The sequence below is a fragment of the Cucurbita maxima genome, unplaced genomic scaffold (genome assembly GCF_002738345.1).
Source record: "Cucurbita maxima cultivar Rimu unplaced genomic scaffold, Cmax_1.0 Cma_Scf00004, whole genome shotgun sequence".
Taxonomy (NCBI): Eukaryota; Viridiplantae; Streptophyta; class Magnoliopsida; order Cucurbitales; family Cucurbitaceae; genus Cucurbita; species Cucurbita maxima.
The window spans coordinates 4,598,258-4,620,296 of NW_019272020.1; the positions used below are offsets into that span (position 1 = coordinate 4,598,258).

Below are 22,039 nucleotides of genomic sequence, written 5' to 3' on the forward strand. Positions count from 1 at the left end.
AGGAAATTTGCTTCATAATTATTATTTCGGTTTTCTCAAAATTGTAAAATCCTATTATTGTTAAATTACTATGTTCTGATAATTTTTCTTAAATAAATTCTTAAACCTTTTATTTTGTGAATTTATTTAATAAGTAAATTATTTTAAAAAAAACTACCGTTTCTATTTATTTAATAAGCTATTTATAGGTTTACTTTTAAAAAAAATATATTTAATCTATTAATTATAAATATAATTTTTATATGTAGTTAAAATTAGATTTTCATTTTTTGTGTATAATAAATTTGGATTAATTGTTTGAGAATTTATAAAATTTCAATTGAATATAATAACAATAATAATAATATTATTTTACAGTGAATTAAGCATGCTAATTTAAACACACCTCACTCCATAAATCCTCTAATTAACAATTTAAAAAAAAAAAAAAAAAAAAAAANAATTAACAATTTAAAAAAAAAAAAAAAAAAAAAACACACGTATACACAAATTGATGGACGCCATGGAAAAGGGTCTCAGTTTCTTCCTCATCTTTCAATTACCAATTCGGAAGATCATAGCGTCTTATCTGTGACGTTCGTTAAAATTTGAACCGCTCACACTCGGAAAATCAGAACCGTCGATTTCAAAAACCAATCAACGCTCCCGATTAACCCCTCATTTCCGACCGCCGTGAGAGAACATCGAAGTCACGGAGTGAGCAATTCCCGCCAGAATCCCCATTGTCACCTGTCCCCTTTTTGGTATCAAACGGTCAGAATACTTCCTCGACAAATCTCCACCGTTGATCGCCTTGATTCTGCTTCCGGCCATCTCTGTAACTGAAGTTTCTGATTTACAGAGAAGAAGAAGAAGAAGAAGAAGAAGAGCTTGTTATGCTTCGAATCTGCTATACATATACATATATATATACACACACAAAACCAGAAGACAAAATGACGGAAATGCCCCCCAGTGGAAATTGACGATTTAGTCCCTACCTGCCTAACTGACGTCTTGCTTTCTTCTTCTCAAAATTTTCAAAATCAATCCAACTTAAACCTAATTTACGAATTTGACCTTTTCTCTTTGGTATACCCACAGCCAGTGATGCCAGCTGTCAAATCCATAGATAACAATAAAATAATAATAATAATAATAATAATAATAATATTTTGACTTTGAACAAAAATTCAAATTTAAGCGTTTACTTGACCATCAAGCTTTTATTTAAAAATAAATAAAAAAAGTAATTAGGCTGAACCTTTGACTCGAACCCTTGAACCGCAAGGAATTGAATAGTAAAAGGTGACTAGTGAAGTGGCATCAGATAGACTTGTGTAAGGAGTGAAGGGTAATTTAGAGTTTTCACATTGAGAATCTGATGATGTGGCATTAAACATAATAAAAAAAAAATGAAATCATTTATCACATGAAAAATCTGGTAGGAAAAAAAAAACAAAAAAAGAAAAAAAAAACGTGCTCATATGGCCTCCACTAGCTAAAAGGCTGCCCCGCCACTAACGGTGGCGTTTTATCCATTTTTGTGGTGCTCCGATTCACTTAATCTTATCCAAGTTGTATCACTATCATAATAATAATTATTATAATAATGTAAAAGCAAGTTTGCTATAAGACATATTAAAACATTATAATTAAAGGAATGCATGTCACACCCACTAATATCGATAAAAGAAAAAGGCCAAAAATTGATACATAAACCTATGGTTTTAAGGATAGAATTGAAGCCAATAATAACACACAAACATTACCAAGTTGCAAATAATTAATTTATATTATTACACGACAAAAATCAGACATTGAATCTTAGTGTCCAAATTTTATAAAGTGTTGTTGGTTCAATGTATTGTTATAAATATATATATTTCAGATCTTGTATTTAAAAAATAAGATATATACAGATAGATTTGGTTTTTATATGGGTGGATCGTGCTTATCAATTTCCCCCTATCCCTTTTAATTTATTTTATTTTTTTTAATATTGATTAACACAAAATTATTAATTTTATTATTAGTAGATTTAATTCAAAATTCTAATGAATTCATTTTAATAAAGAGTTAAATTATCTATTTCTTTCGTGCATTCATTAATAAAATTGATAATATCTCGATCACAATGTGACAAAAAAGTATATTAAATAATATACGCTCAATGTCCACTTTTAAAAAATGTATATTTTTAATTATTCGTATAATAATACTTTATTGTATTTTATTTTTTATGTTTCATGACATTTATTCCATATAATATAAATGTTGATATATGCTAATGTGTTGTCACAAATTCTTTATCCCATATTGAAAAATGTATTATACTAAAAAAAGAAGATTAAAACTAAGAGAAGAAGAGCACAAAATTATAAATAGAGAACAAAATCTCCATTTTCCATTAATTTAAAAAAAAAAAAAAAAGAACTCTTGATTTTTACAAAACAAACCAAAATCCGGTCTTTCCCTTCCATTAGAGTAACAAAAAGCGGGCCGGGCCGGGCGGCTCAGTCTGTGAGCCGCCGCTGGCCGGGTTGTAGGCGAGAAAATGGAAGCAACGGAGTGGGCAAGACCCACCATAATCCCCAATTTGACCTGTCCCCGCTTCGGAATCGGACGGCCAGAACTCCTGGGAGAGTACGTGGCGCCACTGATGTCGTCGCTTCTGGAACCGCCCATCTCTACTTGAAACCGAACCGGTTCTTCACCGAGAAAGTTTAGCCGGCGAGACAGATTGAATGACTTAAGTAAGCTGTGGTAGAAAATGCAGAGATTTATATCGAGAGGAGAAAAGGGGACAGAATAAAGCAAAATTATTATTTAAAAATAATAATAATAATAATAAATAAATAAATAAATAAAATAAAATGGTTCTTCACATGGCGAAATGAGACAAAGCTGGTGAATTACGCGCCATGGCTGACAGCGCTGCTCTGTCCCACCACCACACTCCGACACTCGAAGATTCCATGTTTTATCCAATATACGCTTCAGAAAACACAGTGCTGGGCCGCTTTTGTGGGCCGATTTTGTGGGCCTCCAGCCCAAGTCCAATTTCACTTATTTTCTAATATATTTTATTTAATTAAAATAAATAAAATAAAAATGAAGGCATGCTCATAAATGAAAATATAAAAAAAAGTCAAACATTTAAACTATTAATTTGATGAAAAATAAAAAAGGAGAAAAGCTTATACAGCTCATGTCTTAAATGAGGGAAGCAAATGTCGTAATCAGTGGTTGATAGAAGATGAAAAAATTAATTATAATTAAAGTCTTAATTTGTCGATTAGCCAATAAAAAAATAATATTATTAATTAAATATTTATGTTTAGCTTTTAATTCTCAAATTAATTTCATATTTTCCCTTAGGTGCTTAATTCGATTAAATTATCATATAATTAAATATGAATTTCATAATTATTTTTATTTTTTTTAAGGAACAATTTCTCTTATAATTCAAATATTTGGATTTTGAAGAATACATATTAATAAATGAACTTCCCACCTATTTTATTGTTACATTAAAAATAAAAATTAATTATTTGAAAGTCACCCACCATTTGTCTGCATCGAGTGTCCCACGTTCTTCGGGTTCGAAAGGATCCAGTGGCAAACTACTAACTCTCTCTAGTCGTCTACCTACTCGTGCTCATAACTTGATCGAAAATCGACCAGTGTAGTCTGATAAAAAAACATAAGTCGTGTATTTCGACGTGATAACGAACGACGTAGCTGAATTCATAAATGAATACCCAACTGCCCCATCAATACCATCTTCTATAAATTCAATTTCTACATTTCTCCAATCCCAAACAACCATGAATCCCTCCCTCCCCATTTCCGCTCTTCTCCTCGCCATTCTCCTCCTCTCCCCCTCCGCCTCTCTCGCCGCCGGGGTGTTCGAACCCGGCGGTGGATTTGATGACATACCCGGCTTTCGGAAAGGCTGGGACAAGGGCATCGTCGGTGGTGGATACGGCGGTGGCTACGGCGGACCCAAAGGCGGTTACGGCAAGGGTGGAATCATAAGGAACACTGTGCTGTGTAAGGAGAGAGGTCCTTGTTACAATAAGAAGGTGACTTGTCCGGCCAAGTGCTTCTCCTCTTATAGCCGATCAGGCAAGGGATTCGGAGGCGGCGGCGGCGGCGGTGGCTGCACCATCGACTGCTCTAAGAAATGTATTGGCTATTGTTAGAGAGGGGCGGTAGTGGCGGTGGCTTCTGAGTGTTTTTCTTTGACACGGCCGCCGGTAGCCGGAAAAATTATATCTATAATTAGCAGCTTTACTAGACTGATATATAAATTAATTATAAGTTATATTATGTACGAATTTAATTTCCATGCTTGGTTTTTAATTTTGATGTATCCATCTGTCATTTTAGAGCTGTTTTTTTAAATATATAATAAAAAGATAACAATTAATTCACAATTTTTAAAATTAAAAGAATTAATGCGACCATCAAATGCTTAATTAAGTGCTCCAAAAACGAAGCGATTGCAAGAAGGTATGCAACTTACTAAGTCGCTACTAGTGGATCATATGTTCACACCTGTCTCTAGTGTTGCTTCAACCTTCGTTTTTGTTGCTCCAGCTAGATATAGAACTGAGAAGGGTACTGATCCTGAATCTACTACTAGCCCTGCTCGTTTTGTTTATGCTCCTGTGGAGATTGACTTTCGCACCAACTCGACATTTGCTGAAGATATTCCTCCCCGAGCTAATGTGGATACCAAGCAAGTATATCCCTGATTAATGAGAAGACCCCATTCGGAAAACCGGCACACTAACCCTGTATCAATCAGTGCACGCATTATCAATGGAATGATTAGCTAATCTTGGTCTGTGAAGATTTTCCTCACGGTTTACTCATCCTTCACTCTTAACAGGTCAAGCTATTGGTTGCGATCGATGGGAGTTATGAGTTTCTAGATATCATATCGCACGATAAAAGAATAAATAAATAAATGGAGGTATAAACCTAAAGAATATAGGTAAGCATATAAACATCATTTTACAACGACAACAAACTAATCAATGAGTAATACACATGAAACAATGATTAAAACAATTAAAAACATGCCTCCTCAAACATTTTGGTACCATGAACATTTTGTCGGATCTTCTACCCATTTCAATTTCTGCCTTTCTTCTACACCATTTGTAAGAGTTCCTGTACAATTTCCGAGATCGGGGGTCGAAATTCGGGCTCTCTCTGCCAAACGGTTGCCCGAAAACATCAGTAAGTAGAACCAAATATTTACTTTAGCTTGAAATGAACCAAAAGTTGATAAAACTTTTACCATTACACAAGACGAAATAATATCGGCGAAGCGAGATAACGACTTAATAGGATATGTGCCCTTAAGAGATGGATCGACCATTCTCGATAACGCATCAATATCATGTAGCCTTGGAATAGCCCAACGAACAAGATATTGCTCTCCTCGAGGCAGTGTTCTAGAGTTTCACAATCAAGTAAGAACATAAATAAGATAGCTATATTGATAAGATGGCGGGGGCTAGGTCGAGATTGATCTAAGAATCGCATACCGATCACACGACTTCCGACCAGTGAGAAGCTCTAGCATTACAACTCCAAAGCTAAAAACATCGCTTTGGTACGTGTAAGTTCCCGACTCAAATTCCGGAGCACTATAACCATGAGTTGGGAGGAATCGTACAGACGACTAAGCGATAAAATTCGTGTTAGTAACGAACGTTTAAACGGGCATTTCAACTATATGCTCAAATTAATAGATAAGTACCTGATTATCAAGCAGTGAAGCTAGGCCAGAGTCAGAGAGCTGTGCTTTTAGCTCATTGTCCAGGAGAATGTTAGCAGACTTAAAATTTTGGTGCACAATTGGCGGCTGACAGGCCTCATGTAGATACCTGTCTCACAACAGAAGAAGATAACTCAATATCTTAAAAATCGGTTTAGCGAACAGGGTTCTTCATGGACTTACTCGAGGGCACGTGCAGCTCCAAGTGCAATCCTCACGCGCACGTTCCACGAAAGCATTTGATGCATCTCCTTGTCGACGTGGAGTGCTTCATAGAGTGTGCCATTTTCGCAATACTCGTAAATGAGTAGGTATTGTCCATGCTCAGCACAATAGCCCTTAAGCTCCACAATGTTATCGTGCCGAATTTCGCATATATCAGACACGAGGTTGTGAAATTCATCGTCGTTCCAACGAGTCAAAGAGGATCCATCCAGTTTTTTAACGGCCAAAAGCTGAAGAAAACACGAAAAGTAAACACGATTTTGACAAATTTTGCTGCAAGTCAAAGTGATTAAATTATCTTACCCTTCCATTTGGTAGTTCAGCTCTATAGACACTACCAAGCATGCCTTTCCCAAGAAGATTATCTTCAGAGAAACTATTAGTATACTGCTGAAGCGACGCGATCGTGAAAACTCTTAAAGAACTCGTGTTTAGTTTTTTAGGTACTCGACTAGGTACGTCGGCTGTCACAATTGGTTTTGCAATCTCCTGAGTCGAAAGGAGCGAAAATGGAGGGGGAGGAGGAGGTCGTGCAAGCAACTCATCTATGCTTATGCTCGAACTCTCCGTATGGTCGTCACGGAAACTCATATTGGATGCATCTTTTCTCTTCCCATTTGCGCCCCGTCTATCACAAAAACTCTCCGTATGGTCTTCACGAAAGCTCGTATTGGAGGCAAATGGGTTTTCATGTAGCTTTGGGGAGGTATAATCCATTATTCTATCCTTCATCCCGTCTCTATCAACTGGCTTAAGAGTGGTCTCCCTTCGACCTTCAAAAAACGAAAACAAGGTCTATAAAGTCAGCTTTCACGGAACGCTACACAAGAAGTAACATAGTAGAGAAAGATGGGGTTTTTACCTTTCTCCATGTCATCAACTTCAACCGAAGGCTTCGTGAGTTTCGGCTTATCTTTAGAAGCCATATCAGCATTTTCACGAACCATCTTCATCTCTTCTCGATGCTTGCTTCTTCTTTTCAAGCATACCGATAACAGAATACAAGCTCCCAATGCCACTAATATTACTGCACCAATAATAACAATCCAAACGATCCGCTTACCAGAGAAAAAACTCCTTCCTCCATCGGATTCAGAACTCCCTGATGACAATGGCTGACCCGCACCCGTCTGTCTGGTTGGTCGTCCCGCAGTAACAGGCGCCACAGCAAATGGTGAAGGGGCTAAAGCAGGTGCAGATGGAATTATGGTAGTATTAAAAGGGTTTCCATCTTTTCTGCATACATAAACCGACGCAATTGATAGGATATAATACCTCGAAGACACGGTAAAAGCGAGTTAACTAGAAACGAAGAGAAAAATAAGATACAAATCATGAAAATGTATAATTCACCTGAAATTTGGAATGCCCAACAACTTTGCAGGTATAGGTCCAGAAAATAGGTTGTTCTCTATATTCCTGCATGACAGAGAGTAAAATACCATTCACTTCAGAAAAACGACACAATCCTTGATTCAATGTGATGATAAAACAAGCACGGAGTTTTTTCGAATCATAAATGAAGTGAGAATAGTACAAATCCGACAACGGAAGATCCTGTAGAACGTCGAGCATCCCAGAAAGTCGATTGTTCTGCAAGTGCCTGAAGACCGAAAATTATATATGTATATAACCACACAGTAAATGCAAGATATGGAGAAATATAAGTTCTTACAGAGATTAACTCACAATGTAGTAAGGGAGAACAAATCCGCCATGGAGGGAGGCAGCTGACCGCTCAAGTTGTTGCCCGACAAGTCCCTGAGAATAGAAGACGATCAAACTCTAACTTCGAAGAGGCTATTGAGTTAAACGAAGACTCACAAGTTGTTCAAGCCATTAAGCAGCTGGAAGACATCGGGTATTGCCCCGGTAAGAAGGTTGTTGTTTATTGACCTGAGAGACAAAGTGTGCAGGCATCATAATGAGAATGTTGACTAGAAGATTATCTAAAAACGGGCACTCAAATTGTAACGGCTCAAGCCCACCGCTAGCAGATATTATCCTCTTTGGGCTTTCCCTTTCGGACTTCCCCTCAAGGTTTTTAAAACGCGTCTGCTGGGGAGAAGTTTCCACACTCTTATAAAGAATGTTTCGTTCTCCTCCTCAACCAATGTGGGATCTCACAATCCACCCCCTTCGGGACCCAACATCCTCATTGACACTCGTTCCTTTCTCCAATTGATGTGAGACCCTCCAATCTACCCCCCTTTGGGGCCCAACGTCCTTGTTAGCACACCGCCTCGTGTCCACCCCCCGGCACATCGCTCGGTATCTGGCTTTGATACCATTTGTAACGGCTCAAGCCCACCACTAGCCGATATTGTCCTCTTTGGGCTTTCCCTTCCGAACTTCCCCTCAACGTTTTTAAAACGCGTCTACTAGGGAGAGGTTTCCACACTCTTATAAAGAATGCTTCGTTATCCTCCTTAACCAATGTGGGATCTCACTATCCACCCCCCCTTCAGGGCCCAGCGTCCTCACTGGCCACTCGTTCCTTTCTCCAATTGATGTGAGACCTCCTACTCCACCTTCTCCGAAGCCCAGCATCCTTGCTAGCACACCGCCTTGTGTCCACCCCCCAGCACATCGCCCAGTGTCTAGCTCTAATACCATTTGTAACGACCCAAGCCCACCACTAGCAGATATAGTCCTCTTCGGGCTTTCCCTCCAGAACTTCCCTCAACGTTTTTAAAACGCGTCTACTAGGGAGAGGTTTTCACATAACTCATAACAAAACGTGCTCAACAACAAACTTACAGGTCCATCAATTGTGTTAGAGAGGCAAGTGCAGAGGGAATGCTTCCAGTAAACTGATTAGCTGATAAAGAACTAAACAAAGAAAGTGACCATGTTAAATATGCCAGAAAAGGAGCATTACAAGATGATTATCACTTCAAGGAAAAGTAACATACAAACTTCTTAGTGTAGCAGGCAATGCAGATGGAATAATCCCTCCAATATGGTTATTGCTAAGATCTCTACTCCATAAAACAATAGAAAAAAACTCAATTAGACCCATCATTAAGAACCACATTCACAATGGATTCACAATGAAGATGAAACTTACATTGATATTATTGACTCAAATTGGTCTAAGCTAGTGCCTAGCTCTCCTCCCAAATTCAAACCACTGAGTTGTCTGGCAAAAGCAAATAATTGTTCCATTATTAACAGAGGAAACGAAGTTAGCTAATGCAGAATGAATTGAATTCACATACATCGCTGTTATATTTGAGAACACACACTCAACCCCTTGCCACTTCTCTCCACATGGATCACCTCCCACAAGAATCCATCCTCGCAAAGGAGGGTAGCCAAGAGCAATAAATAACGCATTGATTGCAGCAACTAAAAACAACAAAACAAGTGAAGAGTAAGAACAAGAACCAAAAGGCTAAGGATGCGATTTTCAAGTATTATCCATATGGGTTTTCTCAGATTTTTCAGATAACCACACAGAACAATGGAAAACAACTCTCTAGATGTCTGCCTTACCATCACGGAGGTCAGTATCTCCAAAGCAAAAAGGGTTGGTGAAGAGCAAGAGCAACCCAATTAAGATCTTCATGAACAAATTCCAATGAGAACGACCCATTAGCTAAACAGCTCTACTCTAAATCCGACTTGAATTTTCTGGTTTGTTTTGGCCGCCAATACTTAATCTAGGGTAAACAATCAGCCAATCCAGAGCTAACCCTCTTTCAAAAACAGCATCCAAATACAGATAAGAAAAACTCCAAAGCATCTAAGATCAAAAACCCACAAACCACAATGGAAAAATGAGGCAAAGAAGCACAAAAATCAACAAAATGAAAAGATGGGTAAGCCTCCTTAGCCAAACATGATGGGTTTTTTTCTTCCTTTTCTTCCAGAGACGAAAAGAGACAAAGGAATAAGGAAAAGAAACAAACAAATACCAAATAGAACAAATGCAAGTAAAGTAGAGAGAAGAGGAGGAGGAGGAGGAAGCGATGAAATGGGCTCTCCCGTCCAAGCTTTTGTTGCCTTTTTTTTCTTTGAATTTGAGCACTCTGTTCCAGCAGAGAAGAAATCAAAAAGGCAGATGCAGAGATGGAAAGCAAATGTTTAAAACGAAAGTTTGATTATAATCCATTGTTTAAAAACGACCCAATATATGATTCTTTATGCATGTGGGAATTCGACACTTCGCACAAAAAAATTGGGATTTTCATAGTTTATTTGTATTTTTATTTTATTTTCTTTTAATTTTGCAAACGGTCGAAACCCTAAATCGGGACCCCACCTCCTATCCCTTCTTCGTTAAGGTTTTGCCTTTCCAACCACCGTAATCAGCGGATGATATATATATATATATATATATATATATATATTTTTTTTATTATTATTATTATTATACTCGCATAATATATTTCTTCGGCGGCTCAAATTTAAATAATAATTTAATATTTTTTTAATTAAATTAATTTACGAAGAAATGAAAGATATTATGTACGCAAACAAAGTGCATTTTATTTTTCGGTGGTTGAACTCTATAGCTAATATGTTCTAATGTTGAACGACTTTTTATAAATTTTTCAAGAATCCACGTGAGTGAGAATAAAACATACTAAAATTACAAGCATTGACTTGTGGGAATTAAAATAGCTCGTGTTAATTCGTGATTATAATTTTCGCACAAAACACAATAGAAGAACTCGTATTGATACGTTGGAAGAGTCTTTACTATGAATGTTGGAGTTATTAGATGCCAAACTGACGAGCGGTCTCATAAATTTATTTGCAAATATAACCATTAAAAACATGTGACCTATATAAAAGCTTTTATGTAATTTATTTTTATAAACTATTATAAATTATTATTGAATAGCAGTGGCAATCATTTATTTTAATATATGATTGATAAATTAATGATAATCATAAAGTATCTAAATAGAAAATATAAGTAAACATCACTTACATGTACCGTTAATTTCGTTGATAAATTATAAATTTTATTATGTGGTGATTAGGCTTTTGATTATACAAATTTTAAATTATTATATGGTTGGTTTTAACTTACAAAACACGACATTAATCAATGCTGTCTGAGTGTCGGCTGTTTGTTTATGTTTTTTTTTTTTCCTTAGTTTTATAAAATTAAAATTTTAATTTTTTGACAGAAAATTTGTTGAAAAAATAAATAATATACATTGTGTGTTTGTCACGTTAAAAGGCATAATCTGCATATAATAATGAAATTAGGTGCCAAAATATAAAAAACTAAATAACTTTCCACTTGAATTATGGTTAATTCAATTTTTTTTTTTTTTTTACTTTTCGCCTAAAATAAATGTGTGGTGTGTTGGAGGATGAAAGTCCCACGTCCGCTAATTTAGGGAATGATCATGGGTTTATAAGTAAGTGGACAATATCATACCATTATAAAGAGTCGTGTTCATCTAATGTGATATAAACTTAGTCATATCAATAGATTGGTAAATCCTCAAATAACTCCAAAAGAAAATGAGTCGAGTCTTGATTAAGAGACGGCGTACTTTGTTCGAGGGGAGGTGTTGGATGATGAAAGTCATACGGACAATATTATATCATAGTGTATTAAATTATCATTAATTGTTTTAGAAAACACTACTTTAATCATTTTTTTCAATGGATTAAAATATACAGTATTCGTTTAAGAGATCATAGGTTTGAACCCCATTGATGAAAAATTAGATCATCGACTTTTTAAACAATAACAAATGTATTGTCCAGTGATCTATGTTTGACTAATACCATAATTATTTTAAGCTGAGCCCATACACGTTACCAACTACCCTTAATATGGAAAGCTAAACTAAAAGCTACGTCGATAAGGAAGGGACTTCATTACGTGGGAAATGACAAATAAATTTAACAAAAATCTGAATTTTGTTAGAATAATACTATTTTTAAATATTTTTAATCATTGTATTTATATGTAAATATTTAAACAAAAATGCCTTTTATTATAATTATTTATTAGTTATATGATAGAATCATAATAAAAATGGTACATTTTTTTAATGATGGGAATATTATTGAAACGACGCCGTGACAATGACATGACACTAAGGAAAGGGTGAGAAAAGAAAAGATATGCCTTTTATTCTCCTTTTGGGAATAATTTTTAAAATGGTTTAAGTTTTTATTTATTTTATTTATTTTTTAAATTTGCATCCATTTAGTTTTATTTTTATAAATAAAATGAGCCGGGATAGATGGTTTTGGGCCCATAGCCCAACGACATATCAGGCCATTGGATATAAACGTTTTGATTGGGCCTAGGATTAGGGCTACAGCCCAGATATTAAAAAATAATAAAGAATTAATTAATTTATTATTGTATTGGAAAATAAATAGAAATTCACGTGTTGCTCACAACCCGACCAGTCGCCAGTTCGACAAAACGGCGCCGTTGGGTCGGTGAGAATGGCTGATAACAGAGACGCGAGTCCGGCAAAGGCGAGGCGAGGATTGAGAATTCCGGCCGGGGATCCCAATCGCCGGCCACCGTAGGCTCCGACAGCGAAGAGTCTAGATCTACCCCGAGGAGGACCCAGTCAGTGAGAAAGTCCGGTAAGTCAACGCGGAATGGGTCAACGATGGGTGTTAGTCAACCATTAGCAGAAGAAAACATTATCGTAGATGAAAAATGCAAGACGAACGCTGAGTTGCTTTGAAAAAATAAATGATATTTTATATTATACAAGAAGATTCAGTTAAAATTCTAAAAAGGGAAAATGACAAACTTGACCTTGTAAATTAAAATCCTCAGCAATCCAAGGGTTCCTGCAAGAGGGTAGTTTTGTCTATTGCATTTAGTTTTGAAATAATAAAATCGACAATAAAATACTCTATAATTAAATATTTACTATTTAATATAATCACTTATGTACAAATTAAAATTCATTTTTTTTAATCCTTAAAATTAAAATTAGATTACTAGCGATAAATATTTACTATTTAATATAATCACTTAGGGATTAAAAAAAATGAATTTTAATTTTTTTTATATGAATAAAAATAAAAATATGATCCTTAACTATCATTAAATTACTAGCCGATAAATGTTCATAAATGAGCGATAATATTTTCATTAATCAATTCATATTCAACTATCTCCTCGTATGGATAGAGTTGTCTTTAACGCTCAGAACTTTGATTCTAACGTTCGTTATCGTTAAATTTTCATAAAAACACAGTCACAAACCAACCAATAATTTTCAATTAAATATTAATTAGAAATAAATAAATAAATCACATTTATAATAAATAAAATGATGTTTTTTTGGAATTTGGTAATAAAAAAATGAAAAGAGGTAGCGTGTAGAGTGGCATGAATGAATGGGACATAAATCGCCGTCCACTTTTGAGACGAATATCTGTTACCGTTATCTTCGGCGTTACGGGTGGAAGTGGCGGTGTTTTATTTACTTAGCTCACGGATTTTTTTTATTTTTTTTATTTTTTTTATTTTTTTTATTTTTTAATTTCAGAGTCAAATAAATAAATAAAAATTAATGAAATAGTCTTCAAATTTCGCACCATTTCACAAAACCCTATTTAAAATGACGGAATCCGTCGGCGATCTCCGACTTGTCTTTCTTTATCTTTCTTTGTACTCTTCCATCCGAAATTGGGGAGCAAAAGTCCCACACGAACTTTCTCTGAATTTTACTTCCTTTTAGTGAATGAATTCCGCTGCTTTTGTAGTTCATGGTGGTTTCAGATGAGTGAATGAAGCGGGTTTTGTGTGAATCGCCGGGGTGGATTTTGGATTATAAACGCTTGTCGTCGGTTTTTGCTTCGGTGGCTGGAAAACAACGATTTGTCGTTGCTGGTGGCTGTTTGTTTTTATCATCATGTTGATGGCGGCGGATGAGGCTTCTAATTTGCCTCTCCAGTATGGTTCTGATGATTTTGGTGAAGACATGTCCATTGACTATGAAACGTTAATACATCTACTGAGCGAGGATCTGGATCCTTTGCAGGTAGGTTTTGTTGCTGTTGGTTATAGAACAATACTGATTTTCCTTTTTTGAAATTGAGTTTAGAGGCCTTAGATTTTTGGGGAAACTGTAGCAAACAGTTGCAATTCCCCCTTTCTAGGTTAGGACCCCTTAGAAATTGGTTGGTGCTTTGAGCGTATGATCCGTGCTAACAGCTGATTCACCCAAAAATTCAGAATAAACGAGTTAAGCTCATAGTACAGAGCACTTGACATCGCAACTAATGAATGAGATAAAATTGAAAATTGGCTTTATAATATTCTATCATTATTTCACTTGTTTCCTAGGAATTTGTTCAAAAGAGCGCAGAACTCATATATCTCTACTTCTTTCTGTTTATGGACCATTTTTAATTAATTTTAAACTGGATATATACGAAAGCAACATTGGACTTGTACCTCTAAGCTAAGTTGAGAAATAAGGGGATAGCAAAGGGCATGGGTTTTTGGTAGACTTTCCCTTTGCGTGTTATATTATATCTTCTCACGGGGTACCTGCATAATCTTTACATTATATCTCACTAGAACTTTCTCTTGGCTATTTGTTTACAAATATCGCAGGATAAGCCAGAGGACTTGTCGCCATATAATGCATCGGCTGGCAAACCAGCTTCTGATTCTTCCAACCAAGAGAATTCCAAACTGCAGAACGGTTAGTATGAATGAATATGAGAGACTTTGACTTCCTCTAATGCTCAGAGTAGTAGGATGTGTTACCTTGAATTCTTACGTCAACTTCATGTATACCCACCATCCATGGCTATATTGGGTTTTTGGTTTTATATGCATAAAGGTGCACCTCAAGAAGCTAGTTACTAGAGACAACGTCCAAAAACTAGATTTTTATCTCTTACCTTCTTTAGTTATTCCCAGTTTACAGAAAGTAGGAAGTGTTTGAAGTCTTTCAAAAATTTATCTCTTCTGTTCGTTTTTCCTTGTCTAGTGTTAAATAATGTTATTTTGAAGTTCCAAGGGTGGCTCCCCATCGTGAGAAGCTGAAAGGTTTTGTTTTAAGAGAAGCTCTAGCAGCTTTTGCTGCTGGATCAAACTCTTTTCAGGTTTTAGACTGAGGCCTTAGTCCTTTAGCTTTATCTTTTCTTGATTTTATGAGCGGAAAATACTAGTGTAACCATTTGGCAGATGCAGTGACGTTTTGCACATAACGTTTCTTGATGATTCATACTTGGTCTAAGAACTGGCCTTTCTCTAGTAACATTAAATGCTTCCCATCATTTATTGCCTTTTCAGTTGGTCTCATTATCATAAGCTGGCATTTTCATCTTGATATGTTGTTTTGACAATGCAGATATATCTCATGGTTTCATGGATGTAACTTTGAAAAATCATAACATTTTGGATGATAAGGGCACAGAAGCCTTGAGATCCTCAGAAAATAATTCATGTGCGTCAGTGGAATTGCATTTGTCTGATGCAGAGCATTCTTCCATAGAAGTGATTCCTACCGAGTCCGCAGTAAACCAAAGTTTTGATTTTGCGACTGATGTTACTGACTCTTATTCAGACATGCCATACTGGATGAGTACCGTGGAGCAACCTTTTTTAGTTTCTTCTCAATACTTTCTTCCAGGAGATTATGATTCTTCAGTTTTTTCTGGAAATGGGGGCATGGCAATCAACATGATGATGCATGAAGGAGAGTTTCCATCCAATAGCCTGTCCTCAAGGACTACAATGAATTTGTATGCACAGGGGGCTACTGATCACAAATCAGTATCGAGACAGTCAGTCTCAAAGGATTTAAATCTTGATGGCTATCCAAATGTAAAGGGATGGAATCAAAATTGTGAAGGTGGAAACTATTCATTTCATGCTGATGAGCTTTGTATTGGTCAGACATCCTTGGAGCTTCCAATGTCTACTGAGTTGAATTCATCTTGCAAAGAGCTTGTTAACCAAGTGAAGAATGAAACGATGGATTCACTGGTTGAATCTTGTAGTGGCCCATGGCAATCTATGATGGAGGAAAACATGTTTTTTCCATCCGGAAGAGTTTTTCATTCTGAAGATATGGTTTGTGGAACATCCAGCAGACTCTCCATTGGTGGCAGGTATCAGAATTTATACATAACTGATCAATATTCTCCCAATGATTATTCATCTAGTTTAAGCAATCAGCCTTTGGCTTTCATCAAGGATGATAGAGATCATAAATTGACTCCATGTAAGAGTGATATAGATCATCTACTAGTCAGCCCTGAATCAACTCATAGTAATTTGTCAGGCAAGACCCAAGTGGAGGATGATCCAGATATCTGTATAATTGAAGATTTGAGTCATCCCGCACCATTAAACCAATCTCTTGTGGTTGGAAATTATGTTATTGCTTCACAAAGTTGTTCTATAGTCGGTGGTTCTTCCGCTTATGTGGGATTAGGAAGCATGAGACCCAAGGCCAAAGACATGGACATCTTAAAAGTTGCTTTACAGGTTAGTTCTGTTTAGTTTTGTTTCTGCAAATTGTAACGCGCAGAAACAATGTCCTTGAATGTAAATGAACATTTATTCCTAGAGTTTTAAAACAATTTCTCTCTCCAACCTGTTTCCTCCATTTACAATTGATTTTTTTTCTTAAATAACTAAATGGATCCTTAGGTGATAAGTATGGAAGTATGTTGACAATTTAACACAATTTTAATCAGAAGAAAAAAAAAATTGAAGCTGTATAATGAAATTGTTTGGGATTCCCTCATTTGTTTATTTTATCCATCAATGAAATTGTTTCATTGAGAAAAGAAAAATAAAAAATCAATAGTTTGTCCATCACTTACGAAACAGTATTTAGGTTGGGCTATCAGATACTTGTGAGGTCTGACACAGACATGTTTGTTGTTAATTTTTTTATACATATTCTTCTACATGTTTTTCAGACAAACAAAATATATATTTAACAGTTACTGACAAGGGTGTAGCTCATTTATTCTTTGCAATTTCTGTTATTGCATTTCTCCCCAGCTTCTGTTTTGACGTTGCAACACAGATGCAAATTTTGTAGTTAATTATTGTTTGACATCCTGACTGTATCCACTTTTGTTGCATACATTCTTGTTTGTGTTCTGACATTTGGGATGGTATACTTCTCGTAAAACTTTAACCTAATTTTGTATCATTCTCTCTAGAGTTTGTTTATATGACGGAGAAGTTGATAAGACTCAGGTTATTGAGCTTTGCAGGATCTTTCTCAACCAAAATCAGAAACTAGTCCGCCTGATGGTGCTTTAGACGTTCCTCTTTTAAGGCATCAGGTTGTGTATTCTTTTATTAACACAACCTTTTCTTCCTTATTTGTATTTTTTAAAATTAATATGTGGTTGTATTATTAACTTTCAAGGATGTTTGGACAGAGAATTGCTTTGTCATGGATGGTTGAGAAGGAGACATCTAGTGTATCCTGTGCTGGGGGGATTCTTGCTGATGATCAGGTTTCAACTAAGAATTTGTTTAATATATATAGAGATAATATGAAGTTTATTTTCCCTTCTGTATTGACATGGCGAGTCACTTGCAGGGATTAGGGAAAACAATATCAACGATTGCTCTAATACTGAAGGAAAGGGCTCCTATTAAAGCTTGCTCAAATGATAGGCATGATGAGTTGGAGACTTTGAATTTGGATGATGATGATGATATACTTCCTGAGCTTGATGTGCCAAAACAAGAATTCTATCATCAAGTTTCACTGAGTAAGAATTTAACTATTAGCAAAAACAATTTGGTACAAGCTAAAGGCAGGCCAGCTGCTGGAACTCTTGTTGTTTGTCCAACAAGTGTATTGAGGCAGTGGGCTGATGAATTACACAATAAGGTTTCTAGTAAAGCTAATCTGTCAGTGCTTGTATACCATGGAAGTAGTCGAACTAAGGACCCTTGCGAGCTGGCCAAGTATGATGTTGTTCTTACAACCTACTCAATCGTGAGTATGGAGGTACCAAAGCAGTCTGTTGTTGATGAAGAAGAAGATGAGAAACGCCATACAGAGGAACAAGCTATTCTACCCATGCAATTTTCTCTAAGCAAGAAGAGGAAAAACTTCTCTGGTTCTGATAAGAAACAATCGAAGAATAAGAAAGCAGTGGACAATGAAATTTTTGAATCAGTTGCCCGCCCTCTTGCTAAAGTGAGGTGGTTCCGGGTTGTATTGGATGAAGCCCAGAGTATCAAGAATCACAAGACACAAGTGGCTAGGGCCTGTTGGGGTCTGCGGGCAAAACGTAGGTGGTGCTTGTCAGGAACTCCTATTCAAAATGCTATTGATGATCTTTATAGCTATTTTAGGTTTCTCAAATATGATCCCTATGCTGCATATAATTCGTTCTGTTCAGCAATTAAGGTGCCAATCAACAAGAATCCATCCAAAGGATACAAAAAACTTCAAGCTATTTTAAGGACAATAATGTTACGTCGAACAAAAGGTGAGAACACTTGAAACTTCTGTGTATCAATTACATGGTCTGAAGGATTTGGAATTAATTATAATAATACTCTGTCTTCGGTTTTCTCCAAAAGTTGAAAGTCTTGTTTCCTGCTTCTTGACTTTCAAGTTTGATTGACGAATTTGATTTATATATGTCCTCTAGGGCGAGGAGGATTGTCCCCACGGCTATGATCTGATTCACATGGCCTTTCCATTTATTTTATAAATTATAATATAGTCTTTCTGATTTTTGTTGCCTTGCTGATGTTTTGAGAAATTTCTTGAGTTTTACCATGTACAGGAAGTTTTCTTTTTATTTAAAATGGAAAATAACTTGATGACGTTCTTGAATCATGGTAAGATGATGAGCTGGTAGTCTTGTTGGTCGCTTTTATGAGTTTGCTTTGGAGTGGTCTGAGGAATTGGGCTTTATGGATATCAGATCTGCCAGCCTTATTTGAAATTCAATTAAATTGAGATTAGCCACGAGGCTTAACACGTAAATCACGTGAAAGCACCAGGATAATTTCTTCTGACGACAATATGCCATTTTTTGAACTTTGTTGGACAATTGTATTATCATTTTAATGATGTAAATAATGTACCTCATTTCCCTCGTTTTCTTGAGTTTCTAATAATTGATTCCTCGTGACCTATTTTATTTAACTTAACTTGATTCTAGTTGCTTACTTTGTAAGATGTAACATTCAGACGATTTTGTTGGGCAATTTCATTAGTTTTTATTTGGTCCATGTGGTGGATTCTGTTTGAACTCCGCATTTTACTTTTCTCTGCCATTGCACACACTTTTTGATATTTTATGAACTTACCAATTTGACTAGGATCATTCTACGGCTCTTCTTGTGTAGGCACACTTCTTGATGGGCAACCCATTGTTACATTGCCACCCAAACACGTGGAACTGAAAAAGGTGGATTTTACTGAGGAAGAACGTGATTTCTACTCTAAATTGGAGGCTGACTCAAGAGCTCAGTATGAAGTATGTTTTGTTCAAAAGGAAATTGTGTGTAGTTCGTTTTGTTGCCTTGTGCATGGAATTAATTTCAGTTACAATATCTAATTACCTCCTGCCTCTTTCTATCATTACTTACTAAGAACCTTCTCCAGGAATATGCAGCAGCTGGAACTGTTAAACAAAATTATGTGAACATCTTACTGATGCTTTTGCGCCTTCGACAAGCTTGCGATCACCCTCTTCTTGTTAAACCATACGACTCTAAATCTTTATGGAGATCTTCAGTTGATGTGGCCAAGAAGCTTCCACGGGAAAAACAGATTTTCCTACTGAACTGTCTGGAAGCATCATTGGCTATTTGTGGCATCTGTAATGTATATCTTCTGCCCATTTCTTCTCTTTGATGTGATACTTTTTAGTTCTAGTATATTAGTATGGTTTAGTGTATTTTGGATTTAAATACCACATTTAGTTCCAAGTAACCGTTGGCTTATAAGTTATCATGAATTTGTTGACTTTTTGCTTAATATAAAAATTACAAAGCATGAAATTCTGATGCTCTTTTTATCCCTTATAACTGCTGAACATATATTGAGGCATTCTGTACCTTTGACGTTATATGTGAATTTCTCGCCTCAAAAACTGCTGTTTGGGCTCTGCATAATGCTTTCTTGTTATGTCAGAGATGTACGACATGTTTATATCGTAACACTCTGCAAGAAGGAGCTTTCTAGCTTCATTTTGTGACTTCATCATTTCTGATATTTATGCAGTTCCCCATGTTCTCTTTGTTATTCTGCTAATCTTTCATTTATCTGGTAAGAGATAAGCGGCATATTTCTTAAATCGAACTTCTGTGATTATTTCTGTAGGATCCACCTGAAGATGCGGTTGTTTCAGAATGTGGTCATGTTTTCTGCAAGCAATGCATTTTGGAACACCTCTCTGGTGATGATAGCCAGTGCCCTACCGCAGGATGCAAAGTTCGTCTCAATGCATCTTTGTTGTTTTCCAAGTCCTCATTATGCAATTCTCACTCCGACCAGCTTGGTGAGGACAATTCTGTGGTTAGCTCTTCTTCCACCGTTGGTGGCTCAGTGGAGCCCTCGTCATCAGTTATGTACGAGTCTTCTAAAATTAAAGCTGCTCTTGAGGTTCTGATGTCATTGGCCAAACCCAAGGAATACTCTTCAAAAAACAGCCCTGCCCAACTTGCTGTTGTCGGAGCCAGTGAGAAATCAATTGATGCTCCATCCACTGAACCGCAACTGGGAGGTTCCAAGTGTCAAGATTCTACAAACAAAAGCTCTGGCGAATCAATTGGAATAGGTGTAGAAAAAGCTATAGTCTTTTCTCAGTGGACGGGAATGTTAGATTTGCTTGAAGCAGGTCTAAAAAACTCCTCCATTCAGTACAGAAGACTTGATGGTACCATGTCAGTACTTGCTAGAGATAAAGCAGTAAAGGATTTTAACAATGTTCCGGAGGTTTGTCAAACGAACTGGCCCTACACTTGAGTAGTTTTCATAGATTTTTATAATCGCATATCTGTATTGTATGCTGCATGTCTTTTCCTTTCTTTTCTGTTTATTGATAGAAATACTGCCTGTTATTTTTACCTTCCAACTTGTTTGCATGATAAATATGATTCAGGAATTTCCCTTATGATAGGTGTCAGTTATGATCATGTCTTTGAAAGCTGCTAGCCTTGGTCTAAACATGATTGTTGCCTGCCATGTTCTTCTGTTGGACCTCTGGTGGAATCCTACAACGGAAGATCAAGCGATTGATAGAGCACATCGAATTGGACAAACTCGTCCTGTTACAGTGTTGAGATTAACTGTAAGAGACACAGTTGAGGATCGTATTTTAGCCCTTCAGGTACTGGTCATATGTTTCACTTTCAATTATTGATTTGAGTTCTTGATTGTTCTAGATTGATCAAAATCCAGTTTATTACTATCCAGATGCGCAATCAGTTAAGTGAAGTTTCAAAAACTTTAGTTTTGCCTTACCAAAAGTTAGTTGGGATCTAGGAAAGACAGACACTTATTCAGTACTAGTTAGCATAATAGACGTGTTAGTTTAGTTGAACAAGGTTATGTTGGTCAGACATAAATAGATGTAAATAGTAATCTAGGTCAAAAGTAATAAATGAGAGAAAAGCATCCAACTTATTTTTTAAGCATGTAAATGTAAATAAATATATAAGAATTTGAATTTCCTTGTATGAAGATGATATATATTTAGGAAATTGTATATTTTGAATTTTGAAAATTTTGAAATTTGGGTATCATAATCTATTTAATTCTTAGATTTCAAAAGCTTACATTTTCATCCCTAAGATCGAGGAAGTATGAGTGTCTGAATCTATTTAGTTCTTAAATTTCAAAATCTTACACTTTCATCCCTATGACCGAGGAAGTATGGGTCTTAGAATCTATTTAGTTCTTAGATTTCAAAATCTTACATTTTCATCCCCAAGATTGAGGAAGTTCATTTTAGTACTTTGATCATTAGTCAACCTACAGGAAAGTGACGTGCAATAGAATAAGTGTGATTCAACCATTTAAAAAAATTGAAAGAACAAGAAAAACTCTCTCTCTCCCCCCCCCCCCC

The 22,039-nt window shown here is 36.1% G+C and overlaps 4 protein-coding genes across 5 annotated transcripts in view; 2 read left to right on the top strand and 2 right to left on the bottom strand.

The window, feature by feature from the left end:
- Positions 1-2,394: 2,394 nt before the first annotated feature.
- Positions 2,395-2,959, bottom strand: LOC111477692. The gene is made up of 2 exons (XM_023121573.1): positions 2,868-2,959; positions 2,395-2,740 (listed from the first exon to the last, which is right to left on the bottom strand). The coding sequence occupies exons 1-2, from the start codon at positions 2,957-2,959 to the stop codon at positions 2,395-2,397; spliced, it is 438 nt and encodes a 145-aa protein (XP_022977341.1).
- Positions 2,960-3,721: 762 nt separating this feature from the next.
- Positions 3,722-4,333, top strand: LOC111478019 (ATP-dependent RNA helicase A-like). Its single transcript, XM_023122076.1, has one exon. The coding sequence runs from the start codon at positions 3,810-3,812 to the stop codon at positions 4,185-4,187; it is 378 nt and encodes a 125-aa protein (XP_022977844.1). The 5' UTR covers positions 3,722-3,809; the 3' UTR covers positions 4,188-4,333.
- Positions 4,334-4,940: 607 nt separating this feature from the next.
- On the bottom strand, positions 4,941-10,130 carry LOC111478042 (protein STRUBBELIG-RECEPTOR FAMILY 3-like). Of its 2 annotated transcripts, XM_023122117.1 has the most exons (16): positions 9,500-10,130; positions 9,223-9,352; positions 9,072-9,143; positions 8,917-8,982; positions 8,762-8,833; positions 7,826-7,897; positions 7,691-7,762; positions 7,539-7,604; positions 7,355-7,420; positions 6,864-7,237; positions 6,305-6,774; positions 5,960-6,231; positions 5,759-5,885; positions 5,544-5,680; positions 5,294-5,450; positions 4,941-5,205 (listed from the first exon to the last, which is right to left on the bottom strand). In XM_023122117.1, exons 1-16 carry the CDS (start codon positions 9,597-9,599, stop codon positions 5,143-5,145), a joined length of 2,316 nt encoding a protein of 771 aa, XP_022977885.1. In that variant the 5' UTR covers positions 9,600-10,130; the 3' UTR covers positions 4,941-5,142. The 2 variants fall into 2 exon arrangements, with proteins under 2 accessions (XP_022977885.1, XP_022977886.1); XM_023122118.1 differs by lacking the exon at positions 8,762-8,833.
- Positions 10,131-13,553: 3,423 nt separating this feature from the next.
- Positions 13,554-22,039, top strand: part of LOC111477881 (helicase-like transcription factor CHR28) — a 9,736-nt gene continuing 1,250 nt past the window's right edge. The window contains exons 1-10 of the mRNA XM_023121833.1: positions 13,554-13,995; positions 14,574-14,664; positions 15,319-16,460; positions 17,204-17,275; positions 17,375-17,452; positions 17,539-18,442; positions 19,314-19,444; positions 19,573-19,794; positions 20,293-20,907; positions 21,092-21,301. Coding sequence (XP_022977601.1) covers positions 13,867-13,995; positions 14,574-14,664; positions 15,319-16,460; positions 17,204-17,275; positions 17,375-17,452; positions 17,539-18,442; positions 19,314-19,444; positions 19,573-19,794; positions 20,293-20,907; positions 21,092-21,301 — 3,594 coding nt within the window. The 5' untranslated portion in view covers positions 13,554-13,866. The remainder of the gene's footprint in view (positions 13,996-14,573; positions 14,665-15,318; positions 16,461-17,203; positions 17,276-17,374; positions 17,453-17,538; positions 18,443-19,313; positions 19,445-19,572; positions 19,795-20,292; positions 20,908-21,091; positions 21,302-22,039) is intronic.

Excerpts from the sequence above, each read along its gene's own strand:
- LOC111477692 (XM_023121573.1), bottom strand. The coding sequence starts at position 2,959 with ATGGAATCTTCGAGTGTCGGAGTGTGGTGGTGGGACAGAGCAGCGCTG. Across the intron at positions 2,741-2,867 it reads GCTTTGTCTCATTTCGCCAT|CTTACTTAAGTCATTCAATC; the intron begins GTGAAGAACCAT and ends TTTCTACCACAG.
- LOC111478042 (XM_023122117.1), bottom strand. The coding sequence starts at position 9,599 with ATGGGTCGTTCTCATTGGAATTTGTTCATGAAGATCTTAATTGGGTTG. Across the intron at positions 6,232-6,304 it reads CTGAACTACCAAATGGAAGG|CTTTTGGCCGTTAAAAAACT; the intron begins GTAAGATAATTT and ends TGTTTTCTTCAG. Across the intron at positions 5,886-5,959 it reads GGAGCTGCACGTGCCCTCGA|GTATCTACATGAGGCCTGTC; the intron begins GTAAGTCCATGA and ends GTTGTGAGACAG.
- LOC111478019 (XM_023122076.1), top strand. The coding sequence starts at position 3,810 with ATGAATCCCTCCCTCCCCATTTCCGCTCTTCTCCTCGCCATTCTCCTC.